The 18507-nt window shown below is 38.9% G+C and overlaps 1 protein-coding gene across 3 annotated transcripts in view; it reads left to right on the plus strand.

Annotated features, from left to right (window-relative positions):
• The window catches only part of FHOD3 (formin homology 2 domain containing 3), a 393419-nt gene extending 375645 nt beyond the window's left edge, over positions 1-17774 (plus strand). For all 3 annotated transcript variants that reach the window (XM_086740433.1, XM_086740431.1, XM_086740432.1), the window contains one exon: positions 12416-17774. In XM_086740433.1, coding sequence (XP_086596559.1) covers positions 12416-12498 — 83 coding nt within the window. In that variant the 3' untranslated portion in view covers positions 12499-17774. The remainder of the gene's footprint in view (positions 1-12415) is intronic.
• Positions 17775-18507: the final 733 nt, after the last annotated feature.

An 18507-nucleotide genomic window follows, 5' to 3' on the forward strand; every position in this document is an offset into this window, starting at 1 on the left:
ATATGTGGCTTTTTGACTACCTTTCCATCCATCTTTTTAGCGTTTCTGGGAAGTTAGGACAAAGAGGAGACAACAACAGTGAGTGAAAAATCACACAGATTTTCATTTTTTTGTGGAATTGCTCTAACGTAGTGGGTGATCAAAAACATTTGGTATAAGCAGTGATTGCTATAAACTAGCATGTGCTGAAAGCATATTCACTTTCCCCAACATGCTAAGAAAGGGACTTCTGCATGTGGCCAGAGAGCAAAAGCGAAGTGGACTCCCTGGTTAGATGAGCCAGACTCTAAGGAAAGAAAATGAGCTGACACTGGATTGTCTGTCTTACTTTCCATCATACGTTGTACCGTACCTCTTTGTGGCTTCCCCTTCTGCTGCTACCCACTTCCCCACATGGTTTTGGTGTTCTGCACGTGCTGACTGCCCTAGTTGGCTTGTGCATATCAAATATCCTGTATGTTTGCCTATTTCCATGGTTTATCCCATGCTAAAGTATTTCCTCTGCTAGCAACACTGTCTTCATGCACACACACACCAAAAAGTCTTATTTCTGTTTTTTACCAGGTACCTTTTTGCCAAGGAAGCATTTGCTGCAGGAAAAAACAAAATACAAAACAGGATAATGATAATAAAAATAATATATATTTTTCCATAGAGTTGGCTTTTATATTCAGTAAAAAAAAAACATTAAACCATTAACAGGGATTAAGCATTCAGTAAATGTTTAGGCTGGGACTGATTTCCACTGTAATTAATCATGATAGAATCCAGCTCTTTTGCTTGTTTGTTCTTCAAGAACTGGATGAGACTCTTAAATGGATTAAAAGGCAGTTTCAAAACAAACATAAAGTTCAGTAGTTTAGCATCCCTTTCATCAGACTTTCTGAAAGAAAGTATGAAAGGAAAATGTCTTCACTGAACTGTTTCACTCTGACAGATAGTCACTGTATCTGGATGACAAATAGATGAAGTAGTTTAGTTCTAAAATACACTTGGTTGAAAATGGCACCTCCAGGAAATGAGCAGAGACCAGCCCTTGTCAATGCATGGTGTGAGTTAAACAAGCAGAAAATCTTCCAGGTAGAAATACAACACAGGTTGTCCATGAACATATTAAAAAGTAGATCTTAGGCATATTTTAATGATTTTAATTAGCAGACTGTGGTATTTGTAATGTGCAGAGCAAAGAGACCCTAGTATCTGATGGGTTTGATTCAGCACGTTGATCTTCAGGCTACACATCCTTTGGCTTTTGCCTTGAGCTTGGTATTCAGTGTATTAATGGACATCACAGCGAAACTCAGTTGAAAGGAATTATTTTCACCGTGCATCATGTTGCGTATATCTCATTGCTTTCGGTGCAGATTTAGAAGTCTTGTCAGGATCACTTGACATTCAGCAAAGTTTTTAGTGAACCTGATCTGAGATCCATGTTTCGAGCAAAATTAGAAGCCCAAAAGATTTCTATGCATTGCACTGTAAACATTTCCTGTGGTTCGGGTAGAATGTTCTCATGGGCGAGGGATTTTTTTTGTCATAAAAAAGGCAAAAAAAATATGAGGTAAAAACCAAGTGATAGTCAATATATTTATGGCTAGGGGAAAACAGAGGCAGGAATATGGGTAAAGTTAAGTTCAGTAAAGAGTTGTAATGGGAAAATGAGACATTTTGACAAGTTCATTTGAACCATTTTACCTTTGTAATTGTTGAGCAGCTTGACTGTATCTGGTATGCAGAGAGCTTAGATCTTAATGACATGGAAGAGTTTAAACTCTCAGAGCAATCAACAGAACCATAAATTGGGAGGAGGAATAAGGCAGTGAGTCATCCAACAAAAGACAGATGGAAACGTCTGTATCTGTTGGTTGAAGATATGAAGGGTCACTGGTAAATCCAGATATGACTGAAGCCAACAGACACCTAGTAGGAAGGAATTTGTTCAGCAGGAGCTTAAATGGACTACAGAAAGCTAAGGTACATGGCAAGTGTATAATGACTGAGGTCCTGTGATGATCTGCAGACAGAGAACTTAATTATGTGCTAAACCTTTACATAGTTGAGGTTTTTAAAGATAAAATTTGATATTTAGAAGTACAGAAACCAACTGATAGTCATTGTCTTGTGTTAGGTGCTCAGTGACCTGTCTTCCAGACTTACTAGACTGGTGTTACGTATGAGAAAACAACATTAGAGTTGTATTCGTCCATTAGAAGCCTCATCAGAAAGCCACAGAATCGAACGATTCACAGAAACTTAAATGCTCTGCCACCACTCAAGGTGGTTGTTCAAAGGCAAGTTGCCGTAGGAAGCTTCTGCTGGTTTTTTCTCCCTGATGTCCTTATTCTGTGTGTAAACGAGAGACATCAGCCTCTAGAGATACAAGTTCAGTGTGTTTAAAAAGCATAAAATAGAAAGTAGATTGAAAATATACTGATTCCATTGTTGAAGACTGGGGGCAGCTTTCTGTGAGAAATGTTTTAATAACATTATGGGGAGCTGTTCAACTTAGCAAAGAAATAAAAAATAATATAATTAGGACTGTCTCGTTCTCCCATAAGGTTAAGATGACCTTCACAAATGATGCCATAACAAACAATGAGTGCAAAGGAGGATTGGGATAAGGAAGTTTTAAGAATCATTCTATTTGATAGTCCAAATTCCAATGAATAGAATTGCTGAAGTTAATTTTAGCAGCTTACAGATCAGTATTACAGACATTGCACCAGTGGTCAAGGCTGTTGTCAAAATGTGGGGAACCCAGCACAGTCTTACCAAGAAGTAATTTCAGATAACCGGGCCAAGAAAATAGCTCTTTAAAGATGACTTGTATATACAGCCCTGTTTACATCTGGATCTTCAGCTGACCCTCAGTGGTAAACCATAACGTAAGACCCAGGTGTGACCGGTGTTTGATGGTGAGTAGCCCAGGTTGTATTGGATTCATCTGAAGGATGTTGCTGAGCAAGAGGCTTGTTTTCCCCTACACTGTTTTATCTTGGAGTGTCTCTCTGTGGGTGCACTATTATTACTCTTAGATTTTATTAAAATTAAAAAAAATCTGCTTTAGATTTTAGTTAGAGAAATGGGTTTGAAGCAGATAATAATTGGATCAGAATTTAATCCAGTATTCACATGAGATTACTTGATCAAAATTATTTGTAATGTTTAAAAAGAGAGAGGAGAGACATGATAATGCCTTGTTCTTTTATTAGTCTTTGAAATCACATGTTAGCCTAATAATGTACCCTGTGACTGACCCCTGAGATATTGAAACATGTCATAAGGATTTATTGATTTGTTTGCATAATGACTTGCAGAGAGTAAAAAATTCTTACAGTCATTACACAGAAATAGATCTGAGGCACCACGCCGGTAATCTGTCAGACTCACATGAGTGGACTGTGGAGGAGATGGGAATTGACTCGAGATTATCCGAAACCTAGACAAATAAGCTCAGGGCTGGTGAATTAAACTTAACTGCAGAACATCCCAGGTCAGGTGTTTCGTACTAAATTCCACCTTCACTAAAAATGAAATAGGAGGCAGCACGCTGTCATCAGATGCCAAGACGTGTGAAAGAGCTCTGCCAAAGGACCAGGCGTGGAGACAAGCTTTACACAAGTTTCAATAACATGTGCAGTGCTGCTTTGGAATAAACATTTTTGTAAGCAAACAAAATACTAGATGGGAGACTGTACCCAGAGGTGTGTAACTTCTGTTTGGCATTCATAGGGTGCTTCAGTTAACTTTTTCTTCTTCTTTTCTTTGTTTTTTCATTATTTTTCTTTTTTTGTGTCTCTCTATTTACTTTTTCTGGCCATGAAAAGATACAGAAGTGCCAAAATACCAGGAGGGAGACTGTTCTGGTATTTATAGCTTGACTAAAAGCAGGAGTTAATGGAAATTATGCTTTTAAAAAAATAAAAACCTTACAAGAAGAAAGTCTATATTAAATGTTTTAAAGGCAAGGAACTTTACTTAGACTTTGCAACTAATTATTTAGGATTTGAGTAACTGGATCCTATCAGGAGTTAGAGGAGGGGGCAGAGTAATCTAGTTAGTGATGCACATTTAGCAACAGTTTTTTGCATTTAGAAAAAGTAAGTGTTTCACAGATGGTATTCAGTATCAAAGTCTGTTTGTCCTCACACAAAGTACTAAGCATTCAGAAGGTCAATATCCAGTTAATAAAAATCTTATTATTGAATGAAAACAAAATGTGAGATAAAGCACTTAAAACTCTGGCAGCAGGAAGGTTATCTCCATTAAATGCCAAGATAGCTATTGTCTTTCGGATGCCTGTTAAGTAATACATTCTTTCATCCTTAGGATGGCAAGATCTTTGCAAAACCTAAACTAAGAACTAATGCCATTGCTAAGTATGTATGTATTTATGAGTGTTCCGTTTCTTTGTGCTTTACAATGTGTATTACAGCTATTTTGATAGCTTTCTTTTAAAATAACCGATCTTGACAGATAGGGTAGGCATTCTGCTTTTTAACTGTTCAAATGTGTAGTACCTATGTGTTTTGCTGGCAGTCTCCTTGAGTTTTAAACTGGTATCTTTCATTTCTGAAGTTTTGTTCAGGAGTGTTTGCCTGGTCCTAGCACTGTGAAAGTAAGTTCCCATCATTCTGTACAGCTCCACATCACGTAGCCTTCAAAACAGAAGGGGTTTTGAAAGACTGGTTTAAAAATCTAGTTTAAAAATTGCTTCTAAAAGAGGCTTAAATTAATTTTCCAGTCAGTGTTTTAGAGGAATCTATGAGTCATTTCTATAATGAATTTTGTTCTGATACATATTATTTGTTTTGGTGTTCATATCCTCAGACTTGCTGCTTGAAACAGCTTTATCTTTTTTATACAAGGGAAGTCAGATATAAAATTAACCCAGCCTGCACCATTAAGTACATTCCTTAACTTTGGATGGGATTCCAGTACCGATACTCAGAGATACTGTGGAATGTAGTATTTGCTCAAAATTCAGCAGCATTGCTTTAATACAGCAGCTGAAAAAAAAATAACAACTGAGAAGTCATTGCATTGATCTGGGAAGTCAGACTTAAATATGTGATTTTTACAAAAAAAAAATAGACACCTTTTATCCCTGTTTATTTCAGCTCACAGGGAGAAGGCAGAGATACTGAACACTACACAGACATTCACATGCTCATGTACTGCCCAAGCGCAGAGGACATGATGTAGGCACAAGGAGAAACCTGCTGATATAAGGAGTTGCCCCTAATGATTTTAGAGTGGCTGTCACTTCATGTGATTAAATGCCCACTCAGACGTGCTGTTCTGCGGAGGATGGTAGCCACTGCTCAGATTTTAGAGTCTTAGCAAAGAGTACATCCTGCTAGCAGGTGAAGCCCGTGTCGCAACAGGATCCTACAGCGTAGGCAGACCATTGGCACATCCTCGTGCTGTCTCTCTGGCACTGGGAGAACCAAACAGAAGGAGTGCTCTGTGGCTTCCCATCTCCTTCTAGGCAAGGATTTGCTGGAATTTCTCGGCCATCTCTTCTGGGACAAATGGCACTTTCTTTATTGCAGGAAACAACAAGCTGAAGGTAATGTGGGGAAAACAGTTGGCAGGAGATAAGCAGTTGGTAAAAAGCAAGTGTTGTCAGTATCTGTAGGAAATGAAGCTGTTCATGTTCCCAGGTCACAGAAGATTGGTATTGACATTTTCTATAGAAATACCTTTGTTATGATCTACAGTTTTGGTACTTTTTCAACTGTAGTTCTGTAGAAAAAAAAAACTAGTTTTGGTTCTTTTGTTAGCATCTTAGAAGAGATACCAGTAGTTGTTTTCATTTTTGCCAGCTTGCCATTCACTGCATCAGTGAATTAAGTTATGGCACGCTCTGTTTTATTTTTAACTGGAATGTTTTAAAACTACATTTCAAGACTTTTGAATTCTTGTCACAGGATTCATTCCCAAAATTGGCATACAGAAGGTTTGAATATTAAAAAGTATATATGATTGAGTTGCACACTGTGAGCCCTAAGCTGATAGGATACATATTTTGTTTGGTTTCTTTCTGTATTAAAGTGGCTTTCAAGTTTACCACCGGTCAGGAATATACTCCTTGTTTACATCATCCTTCCTTCCTGAAAGATGATGATCATTTTTAGCATCCAAGTAAGAAAGCGGCAGCAGTGAGTTGCTGACCGACAAGATCACAGAGTTGTTATGGAAAGCGCTCTCATTTGAGAAGGAGAAGAGACAGGGAAGTGCAGGGTTGCTTTTCAAGTTGCCTTACAAAAGAAGGGCAGTAACAAAAGGGTTCTCCTGTGTAGCTTTCCAGGAGAGCAGCGAGATAGCACAGCTGCCAACGAGAGCCCTCTGCTGCCATGAAGGAGTTTAACACAAGGATCTGTGAAGGCAGGAGTTGGCCTGCCTTTGGATGTGAGTGTCAAATGTCTTTGGAGGGAAATCTCTGTTAGAAGATGAACAAAAATGGTTCACACAAAGCTACGTTGAGTTCTTCTTGCCCCAGCAATATTTCAAAAATAATATATATACATATATATGGCGTTCTCTAGGCAGAATAAAGCACCTGATTCGCATAATTACAAGATTGTTTTTATCATATTTCTTTTTAATCTGATGGGCTCATAGAGATTATGACTTTTACTGCTTTATTCCCCAGCACAGATCTCTAATGGGGATAATTAATTTGCATTCCAGAGAACCCAGGTGGTCAATCATGGTCACTTGGCTACCGAGTCACTCTCCAACAGACAGCTCTGCATTCATAAACCTGAGGGATTGTCACAGAAGACTTTCAGGGAAGGAGTTAAATCTCCTTTTCTGCTTTACCACTGGGACTACGTAAATGATGATCTGTGAAATACATAAAGTTGGAAACTTTGACAGTTTCAACTGTCTGTTAAATATGACTTTAAAACTTGTATGTTCTTCTTGCAGCCCGGGTTCTCTACAGCAATGTTCGTTATTGTTCCCTATAGCGCAAGCCACCTGGAGATGAAACACAAGTTAAGCTTTTCTTACAAAATGCCACTTTGTCCTTTTCTGCTGCTAGACTCCTCTTTATGTCACAGTCACCATAAGTTACACCCAAAGACAGTTGTGAACTACAGCATTTCTTGTTAGGAGAAACTTGTGCCATCTGTAAAGTACTGACAGGACTCAAAGCAAAGCTGCAGGGCAATAATAGTGCATAATAATACATTATTTCCTGGAGCTTTTCTGTGTGACTGACCCAGACAAAGACCACATTTCAGTTGTCTGTACTTCCTCAGAGAAGCACGTGATAAAATCCAAAAATTCACCTGCAAATTCCTGTAACAAAATCTCGACATGTAGTGCTTTAGTATTTTTATTAAGCATTTAGGTCTACTCATGTTAAGCAATGATATATGCATAATTAAACATAAGTATAGCTTAGTGACAGAAAAATACACAAATGCAGAAAAGGATTAAAATAAGAGAATATGAGTAAGACTGTCTGGATTGAACTCCTGAGTTGCAGATTGCCATTACTGGACTCATTGGAGTAAAGTCCAGGAGAATATGTTAAATGTAAATATATGAGAAAATAGACTGAGTGTGCAAGCTGGGTGTGGATCGGTAACAGAAAATAAACTGTGATACATGAAATGAGATGATGGAGCTGTCCTGTATTGCCTCTTGTAATCTGCCCTTCCTGTTGTCCTCACTGTGTAATTTACAGCCATCTGGAATTTTCTTAATTTCAAATCAACAACTAGCAGCTGCATTACCTTTGCAGCTGGGACCAAAATAAAGTTCTGTGGCTGCTACATCTTTCTAATGGGAATGACACAATTCTGTGACTTCTTGATAAGGAGAATGGTCATATCTATTCTGCATTTCAAGTGACTCATCCATACAAATGAGATACATGTGCCAAAAGCCATTGTAAATGCAAGAGTAAATGGCGCCAGCCAGACTGATCTTTGCTGCTCATTGAACCTAAAAAAAAAAAAAAAAAAAGATGAGGGAGGGCAAATTAAGAGTGCTTGTTTAGTCTTTAAAAAAACAACCAAACTCTAGATAATTATATTCTCTGACAAAGCTACGCTTAGGGGATTACTCTTTTTTTAAAACATTCCCAGTCTACTGTGAGGGCTATGTTATCTGTGTAGATTTTGACCCAAAAGGCAGAGTCAAATTCATTAAGTTCATCATAAGCACACTGCATTCTGCCAAGATATCAAATAAAATTCTAGATTACCCAATTAACAAAGAATATCATACCCTCTGACTCCAGAAAAACAACATTTAGTTTCTTGGTTTTGAGATCTCAGCAGGCCTTGCTTGTGACAAGAGTAAAAGTTATTTTCTCTCTATGTTATGTTTCTTTAGCAAATGTTTTAAAAATTGCTTAAAGAACCTAAAAGGTCATTTGAAAGTCTTATTTTTATTGTCACTGCCTCCAAAATACATTCCATAACTCAGTTTAATGTGATCTGCAGCAGGCCAAGAGTTTTACAAGCCGAGATATTATGTCTAGTCCAGTTAGAGACACAACGAGTTCAGTGAAGAGGGGAGAGTGAAGATCTAGTTTGAGAAATGTAATTTTTCAGTGCCTATAAAACATGGAAGGAAAATATCTCTCTGCATTCAATTTTGATGACTTAACATGTTCATGACCTTTCCTAAGGTCGAGGAACCTTACTAAGCGTTTTATGAGGAAACAGACAAATGCCTGAGAACATTTGTTTAACAGCATGTCAAGACAAGGTTCCCCCATCTCCCAGAGCAGTGCCTGCTCCTGTAGATAACTCAGCTTCCTCCTGGCTTCATCACCCACAAGCCTCCATACTCCACAAACCAGTGCAGAGAATAGTGGGGCTGAACTTGTTCTTGAGTTACTACCTGATACAGCTTCCATCCGCTGTATCTTCTGATGAGGAAGTGTACTGTAATTTGCACATATTAGATATAATTTTTATATAAAGAGACCTTTTATCAGGCCGAAGTACAGAAAGCTTCAAACTACAAGTGGATTAGTCTGTGTCAGACTGGCCTCTTGCATTGTAGGGACAAGAATTCACTTATTTGAATCTGGACTGTGATTCTGTCAGCTGTTATCCTTCCAGTTGCCTGTTGATGGTGGGCAGCTTTAATCTTGCCAGTAGTCACAGTACTTGGCAATATTTGGCTCCACATGCTTAGTTTATAGAAGTCAGCAGCCATCAGCGTTTATGGGAACTATTCTGTCACTGAAAAGACTCTTCACGTTTTTTCTTTTTATTAACTATTTTCTTGAGATTCTCATTATGACCACCAAAGCCCTACATTGTTTGGAGCTCTTTGCTCCTACCTACTGGCCTTAAAAGCTTAGGTCATAAAGATATAATAAATCCAAGTTATCTTTCTCTGTGTTTTATAGCAGAGCTGAGATAAGTTAGAACAATCAACTAAGAGATGCAAAGAGATTGTTTTGTTTAATTACAGCTGTGTATGTCCCAGCAATCCATTGAGTATTGTCATTCCTACTTGTTTTGCAGCGGCACAAAAAGTACAAACCCGGGGTTGGCCTCTGTTGTGTGAGTCATACAGCAAACTCAGAATAGGGCACTTGTCCTTGTCATATGCTGCATACAGTATTTCTTTTTTTCAGTCATCCCAAGGTCCTCAGACTAAGACTTTAGTATGTTTGATAGGAGATTAGAAGACCCTATCTCATCTGGAGATTCAGAGAGAAATCTTGCTTATGTAAAGCAGACTGCTGAATTTTCTGCCTTGTTTCTCCATGAAGATGGTTTCTACCATGGTATTTTAACTCCTGATTATGACTTCTGAATATAGACTCCTGTAATTTTCTTCAGAGAGACCTGTATGTTATTGTAAATCCATTTGGCTTTTCCTAGTAAACCAGTAATCCTGTCACTCAGGCTGATGGAGGAATTTAAACAACTGTATTCTGCTTGGTGGAAGTTACAGAGGCCCACATTTCTCTTTCAGTTGTTAAACAGAGTTTCAGCCCAGTTATTTGTGCAGTAGTAATTGTTCTGATCTAAAGAAGGTCATTCCAGATTTACATTGCATAAATAAGACCAGAATTTTGCTTATTCCAGTACATGGCCAGCATTAGCAGAGCACCTCAATTCCTATTAAATGTTTACAAAAAGGAGTAACAATTGTGTGTTCCCTCACTCTTCCTGTCTTACTATCTGAGAAGAACAATAGCTTTGTTTTACAGTAGTTATTGTGCTTAGTTTGTGAATTCGAGTGAGAGATTGTGGTCTGGGAGAGCTGGGGATGTGTGTGACAGCAGTCATGAATATGTTTGGTTTGACACTTCTGCAAAAGTGTTTAAAATGTGGAAATTTGTTCTGCATTCAGTTTTCCAGTTCACTTTTGCCTTCAGTGCGAAGAAGTAATGTTATCTAGACAGTCATCCTGTGAAAGTTCGGTCTCCTGTACACATGTTTTTTAACATGACTACTATCTGGTGACCAAGCTAGGTATTTGGCTGCATGTTAGAGAGGGTACAGAAGAAAACATATTCAGAGAAGAGGCAGCGCAGGCAACTAAGTGAGTGAACTGCACAGGGAAACCTTTGCTTCTTATAAGATAGAAAAGTTTCTATCTTATAGATATAGTTCATTTTGATACAGAAATATGCATTGGGTGATACACTGAAACCTTAAGACCCTAAGGTATTTCACAGCTCGTGTCTAGAAATTAACATTTGTCACTGCGGACACTTGGATATCAAATTTGAGAAGTATAAAAGGGTGCCAGTGATGAGGACTGAGTCAAAAGTCCATGTTGAGTATTCTGCACCATGAAGTCCTGAGCATTTTTTGAAGTGTATTGCGCTTCTGGTAGTACTTTCTGAGTCTTTCTTAATCTTAGTTTTATCAGTTGCATTTAACCTTGCACTGCTTTAAACTAAGCATTGCTAAACTTGGAAGATGATGTTGATAAGTATTGTAGGGAAAAGTGGGTGTCATTAAAGGCTGCCATGAGGACTCCTGGTGATGTTTAATAAATATGTAAATACTGTAGGAGAAAGGAGTGAGCTTAAACAAAAACTTTGAAGTAAGGGTTTGATAATGGAGGAACAATTACACGTGTGGAACTCCCAGCTCATTTGATTAACCTCAGTAACTGATTAAAGCAGTTTGACTATCAAATATAGAGCACATTCGTTCTTACACCATACCTGCATGGTATCAAGTGTTCAGCTACGCTGTATTTTCCCTTTCTCTTATCCTCTTGTTTTCTATACCAATCCGTTCCCTCCTCTCACTCTTGCTAGACCCCTGAGTGTCACCACCCAGTTTCAGTTACATGGATTGAATACTTCAATGAATTAAAGGTCTTAATTGTGCTAGATTATAGTGATGCAAGAAATCCTTAACCACTGTTTGCAATTAGTTTCTCTAAGAGTTTCCTCTAGACTTCATTATTTTGGGGGCTCCGAATATATTTTGTTCAACATAAAATCATTATTTATGCTTTGCATGCAACTTAAACTTCTGAACATGCACTTTGTACTTGAGGAACATCAAAGTGTGGAGTGAATAACCCATTTGTGTCTTGAAACAAAACCCGTCCACTTGAAAATCGCAGCATCAGTAAAACTAGGGTGACACTAATGCTCTGTGTGTGAGGTTACATAGCCACTTGTTTCTGAAAAAAAAAAGGCAATCACAAATTTTAAAAGCTTTATGTCAGGGCTAGTGTTCAAAGCACTTCATAGAAAATTAAGAAACAAGATTTTGGCTTAGATTTATCATTTAAATTCATCTAAAATGCTGCAGACTACTAATGGCAAAGATGATGCAAATGGGGCTAGGACAGGGGAACAGTACAGAAGAAAGAAGAGTGTATGCGAAGACAGTAATTTTAATTATTTGAGTCAACTATAAAATAATCACTTGGTCAATCTTCTAATTTTTGGGGTTGGTTTTTTTATACCTTTAAAGGGTCACATAGGATTTCATAGTGTTAAATTCAATTAAGCCCTGTAAATATCCAAAAGCTCTTTTAAAAAATGTTTATGAAACTGTAAAATAATAGAGCAGATTATACTTTCTGTTGACTGAAAATCAACTGATACAATTTCAGAACAAATAAAAATCTTAACATGTGTTAATTTTCCTTAAAATTTTTTGTTGACTAAATGTCCAATGACAAATGTCTTTCTGCCTGATTGTTTGGAGTTGCTGGGTACCTGCTGATACTCCCCTGACTTTGGCATAGGGCATTATCCAGTATTTCTGCACTTGAGGTGCTGAGTACATAGCAACTTTTGATTTGACTCAGCTTGCATGTTAACAGGTTTATTTTCAGCTGAAAATCTTATGTAATTATGTAATTATCACTTCTAATTGTTTGCATTTTCTTTGGTTTTTTTTGTTTGTTTGTTTTCTTTTTTGGCCTGCTTTTGGAATTAATGACTATCCAGTGAGAAGGACACTAAAGAGCGGACTGACACCAGAAGAAGCCAAAGCACTGGGCCTCATCAGCACCTCAGAGATGCAGGTTTGATATCCAAGAGTTGGCAACCAGAAGAGCCATTCATCTGAATCACACAGGCTGACAACCCTTCAGCATGACATTGACCTGCCAGCCTCCTCTGCTGCTCCCAACGTCCTGTCCTCTGTTAGTTCGATTTTAATAAGCAACAAAAAGTGCAACCCCACAGCCAGGGCAGAAGAAGGGCGTACCGCAGCTCAGCACAACATCTGGACAGTAACTGAGGAAGCATTTCAGTGCTTGTAGGTGAAAGCATATGGCTGCTTCTCCTCATGGTCTGTTGATGTGGGTAGGAGGGGTCTCTCTCTGAGTTACCTGTCATGATGTGAGCTGTGTTTTCGTTGGCTTTCCTTGTGCCCTGTTTTAGTCATTGTAAATGTATGGCATTTTGTCAATGCAAGGAACAGTCCTTAAAGAGGCAAAATAACTCCTGTAACAGCAACCCCAGTTTTCCTGAGGCAGATACATTAAGCAAAGATTCAACCCTGTGGTTTCTTGGTTTTTTTAATTATTTTGCCACCAAAGAATGTAAAAATGTATGTGTACCTTTGTATATGTACAGAATGAATGTGTGGACATGTGTGCGTGTATCTATACACATACAGTTGTGGTGTGAAATCGTGTTCTTGCTGAAGCTACCTGGACCACGATTTTCACTCTGAGGCCTTACTGTTCCACCTGGACAGGAGGAAAATAATGTCTTTTTGTAGGAACTCAGTGTTATTCAGTGGGATTCACCCTGTGGGGCAGGAGATGGCCTGCAATAAAGTGAAAAGTTTAGGATCCTGAATTCCTGTGTATTCATACACACTCATACTGTACCTAGCAGCACGCACACAGAGGAGAGGACACAGACTAGCTCCCTCTTGTTGAGCTATGGCTCTGCTGTGCATTTGTACAGTTTCAAAGAGATCTATGCCAACAATTTTACATACTCCATAAATGCATTCAGATGCTAAGATCAAGAAGTTTTGTTCACTTGCCTGTGCCCTTTGTGCTGCTTTTTCTGCTGCAAGATAATGTGGTGGTGATTTTATTTCAGATAAATGCATCTGAATATGAAATGGCCCTGCTAAAAGCCTGCTGTGTTTTTTGCTTTTCTTTACTGGTTTTTTTTTGTGATTGTCCTTGATGCAAGTGAAGAGGGTACCACAGTTAACACTCCGATATGTTTGCCCTTATCTTGCTGTTTTATAACTGACTTTTATAACTGCCCTCAGCATGTGTGCTTGAAGAACCTTTAGTCAACTCATCTGCCTTTAAGTGGAGGACATACACAGCAGTGAAGATGAATTGAAGACAGTCACCCTAGCCAGTGCTGAAGCATTTTCAAGAGAACTGCAAACAAAAACATAAAAGGGAACTTTTTCAGCCAAAGTCTGTATATGGCCAATTGATCCTCAAGGATGCACAAGATTATCTCTTTCCATTGCCTTAGCCTCTAAGATGAAGGCTGTGTCTGCAAAGCAGTAACAGCTGAGGCTTCCTTCGAGCCAGTTAACTGGGGAACTGCAGCGGTTTAGTCATGGTAACAGGGTTCAATTTTGGCTGCAAAACACACTTGAAAAGTTGGGTTAATTAATAGCCTATGCTGGGCTCTTAATGCCGTAGCTGTGTTGCTTCTGCAACCCAAGCTAGGTCAGGTACTTCAAGTTATTCTACTCTGCTCTCATTAAAGACAAGATAATCACTGAAGATTGTTCAGGATAGTTGAAACAAACACAATAAACCTTTGAAACCTCAGTCATCCACCACATCGCATTGAGCACAGCATCCAAGTGATGAGAGAAGCAGGTAGTTGACAATACTGCAATGAGATCTGGAGTTGAACATCCTATCTATGCTGTCCCTGCTCTTGATTGTAACATTTCATTCTTTATCTGCCATTCCCTTGAATCTTCACTTGTCAAAGTCTATGGGTAAAAAGTCACTAACGAGCAAAGTTTCTTAAGGACAGCATTGAGTTTTATGTGATTTTCCCCTCAGCTTGTTAAAAAGTCAATTTTACAAGTAGGCAGAAGGCAGAAGTTGTGTAATTAATTATTGTTGTGTATTTGAAAGCTATGGAAAGGAGGAAGCTGGTTAGGAAACAGAAAGAAGTGGCATATAATTAATTTCACTGTAAAATAAGCAAGACATATGAGCATCTGGATTTTAAAGTGGATCTTTATGTGCTGCTCACCATGATGGACATTTTAAATCTCTCTTAAGGATGCTTAGAACAAAGAAATGAAGGTAATGGGGGTTTGTGGAGGTCTTTGAAGTCTGAAACGAGAGGAAGACACACTGAATGTAATGGTTATGTTGAACTGTGATACTTGCTAAGTGATAAAAGAAACAAAAATGCAACAAAGTGCATTTATGCTGATAGAGGTCCTGTATTTGATTAGAGGGAGAAAATAAAGTTTTTTAAACTCAGTATTTTAATTAAAATATGCTGAATGTGCAAAGTAGGTGGCTGATGGTGACCACTTTCTAACAGGAAAAAAAAATTGTGTTTCATTTAGACATAGTAGAGCATCTGTATCTGAAACATAACATAACTGACAAATTACTAATAGTTGGGCATATGTGTTTTCCAAGAATTGCACAAAAATTGTGCAAAACTTCATATACTCTTTATCAAGCAGAAAAATAAATATGGGGAACAGAGTTAAAATAAGTTGTTCTCCTTCATCTAACTAGTGGATTCCAGGTGAAACGGAGGAATTGGTTTTATTTGCATGCCTTTGTCTGTCTGTCTGATCGGGTTGTAACCTTCAGATTTTGCGTTGCTGCCTGCCCCTCCATCATCAAGAGTCTGCTGTAAGGATGTAACAGTTGTTTTAAAATGTGTGTGAGAAATGGATTGATTTTGTGACAAATATAAAGGTCTTGGAAACACGATGTAGTAACACATGTTCCCGTTTCTCACTCAGAGATTCATGAAGGCTGGTTTTAAACACTTGCAGCCATAATAACTACCTCTTTTCTCGTTCTCATAGTACCAGTCAGCTGCAAATGTAGTGCCCAGCGTTTGGTATCTCCACCAAGCTCTCAGAGTCACTGCTGGTGTTCATTTCAGCACCCATCTGCTGCCAATAACTTGTCTGTCCATCTACCACCGTAATGCCTTCCTGATTTGGTTGCTGAGGTAAACTTTAGCGTAGGAAATGGCTGCTAAAGGGAAGCTATCCTGATTTCCTTTCATCTCCCTTGGTGTTCAAAAGCAGACTGCATACAAATACTTTGTATTCCCTTACTCCCAATTGAGGGATAACTTTCAGTAGCAGTTATGTGGCTGCGGTGAAGAAACACCCCCAGGGAATGCTGTGTGCCACAATGAAGAGTGAAAGATCCTTCACAAAAATTAAATTCATCACTCTTCACCTTTCAGTAAGGCCAGGCACCAGGCTCATGTGTTCCAGATGTTTTATAGACCCTTGGCTGCTACGTGTGACCCTTCTGTTTGATAGATCCCTGTCCATAATCCAAAATCAACAAAAAAGTGGTGTTTTAATGAGGGTCTTTCTTGCTCCTATAAATGCTGGAAACAGCATCAAAAGCAGTTTTCAAAATGTATTTCTTTTTCTCTTTTGGCCCCCTTTTATTGTAAATCTCTATACTGATTAACTCTGTCAGCAAAATAAGGCATTGAATTTGTAGGTAGACAAGACTTTGGCTTTAGCTTAATAGAAAGTCACATGTGAATATCTAGATAAGAGTTCATACCCTGATTTAACAGAAATTTGGAGTCAGAGTCATGATGTGACTGAACAGCAAGGGCCTCCTGCAAGGTGCTCCGTTCCCCCTCAAGGTACTGGATAAGGTGGCAGGACAGCGCTTTGGTGTCACTGAGCTGAAGTGGAGACACAGTGGCAGCCTCCCAGTTTCACAGCCTTTATCCTCCCGCTCCAACTTGTAGGCAGGGGTACACACTGCCTGCCTTTATCTGAAGGATGCACAGGGACGTGGTGTCAGCCAGAAGCACAAGCATATTCCCCTCTCTTTTTCACTCCTGTATGCTCACTACGTGTGTACCGCGCCCCTCATCACCTTTGAGGCGGGTCGTGCGTGCGTGCGTGCGTAGGCAGAGCCTGACCCTGTGCCACGTTCGGATGATGTCTTCGCGTTTCCAGCATCGGGATGCAAGAAACACTTGCCTAAGCTGGAAGGACTACAGCTGTTGATGTTTCTCCACAGGGAAATCTGCCAGGTACTTACAGGCGCTGAAAGAAAACAAACTGAAGCATTTTTGAAAGAGAGAATGTTTGGTTATGGGCAACTGTTGAAAATTATTTGCAAATACTTGAACAACACGTAAGGCCTACCTTCCTTTTTTTCATCTGGGGCAGCAACTGGCTCAGTTAGCATTTCAAATGCAATCCCAAGAGGTTTTTGGCAAGCATTTTAATAGTTACATAGCAAGTAATTCCAAGAGGTTCAGAGATGTTATATAGTTTAATGTTTACTCAAAAAAAAAAAATTATTTCTAATTAGTCCATTTCCCATTGAGTGGCAGATAGAGATATATTTTGTTTAATCACTATCTAATACAGAGGCTTCTGTGAAAGAAAAGGTATATTTGTAGCATTGGGTGCATTTCTCCTTTTTAAAGACTGTCTTTGCGCATATAGTGTCCTTTTTTGTGAGCTGGGAATTGTAAAAAAATGTAAAGTAGAAAAGGACGTGTTTCGTAGACGAAGGAGAAGTACTGTAAAATTGTGTAAATGTCACTACTCATGTTTTTTCGTGTTCTATGTAGCATAGTGTAAAATAGGATTTCCAGCAGTGTTATTCTGTGAATTGTAATTTAAAAACCAAGCCATGCATGGTCAGAGATATTACCTACAGGTCCTTTTGGTTGAGTTTTTGGTTTTGTTTGTTGTTTTCTCATTTTAGGTAAATTTGTTTTATGTTAAATTTAATTGTCCATGAAACTGCATTTTTTGTTTCTCAGTTTTATTTCATAAAGAACTTGAATTACTCTCTAAGATTTTATTATACACGAAGCTCACCTACCATGTGTGTTGATCCTTCAGAAGCTTTGTCACATTTAGTGTAAACCAGACGGATTTTCTTTTTAACACACCCCTCATCTGCCTCTTCTCCCCCCCACTCTCCCCACTTTACTGTCTGGAAAGATACAATCACACTTTTTTTTTTTTTTTTTTTCTGTGCCATGTAAAGTCAATATGGAAAACTGACCGCAGACCTGTGTCCAAAATTTCTTGATATAAGTAGTTAAAAAGCTCACCTCTACAGCATTATATAAACACATCTTGCAATAAAGCTTTATAAAGCACTGACTGGGCTGGTTCTGGTTTTGTTGATGAAGCAAATAATGGGAGCTCTGGTGGGAAGTGGGTGGGAAAAAGGGGGTCATGGGTTGGTTTTCCCACATCCCCTAAGTACCTGCAAAGCCACCGCGTGGACAACAAAATGGCTGCCATTAAACCATCTCAGGTCTGAGAATAAAAAGCTGATCTTTTACCCCTTGCTTCACAGTTTGAGCCTAATTCCTAATCTGCAGTGAAGAAAATGAAAACCTGTCTCTGCCCCTCAAGGATTTCAGTAATCCAGCCCTAAAATCCTCACTAAACAGACAGGGTTACTGCTTGCTGCCAGTGGCTGGGAGTCGGTTCCTGTCTTAAGAATACTCTGTGCACAGAGCACATTGCATAAAGGTATGAGATTTATAGAAGCAAATATAAATAAAATCAAAGACTGCTTGTGTGCAGGGAAGCGTTTCACATTGCCTCTGCATTAAGACTTGAAACACTTGCCATGTTTGACCAGACTTCATAACTGTAAAAGTGGCCAGTGAATGAGCCACGCCTTTCACTTGGCTGAAGTACATGTCATGCATCACCATGGTATGTAATTTTCTGGTGGCCACCTATGAGTGCCCCTGGACAGGCAGTGGTCTTGCAGTTTTCTCTGTTTGCTGGTGTCTGATTCTCTTCTTGCAGTTTTCCCGCACTTGAGAGAGACCAAGTTGTCAAACGGGAAATCTCCAACCCTGTGGAGGGTGAGCCATAG

Source organism: Chlamydotis macqueenii, chromosome 2 (assembly GCF_036417535.1).
Source record: "Chlamydotis macqueenii isolate bChlMac1 chromosome 2, bChlMac1.mat, whole genome shotgun sequence".
Classification (NCBI taxonomy): domain Eukaryota; kingdom Metazoa; phylum Chordata; class Aves; order Otidiformes; family Otididae; genus Chlamydotis; species Chlamydotis macqueenii.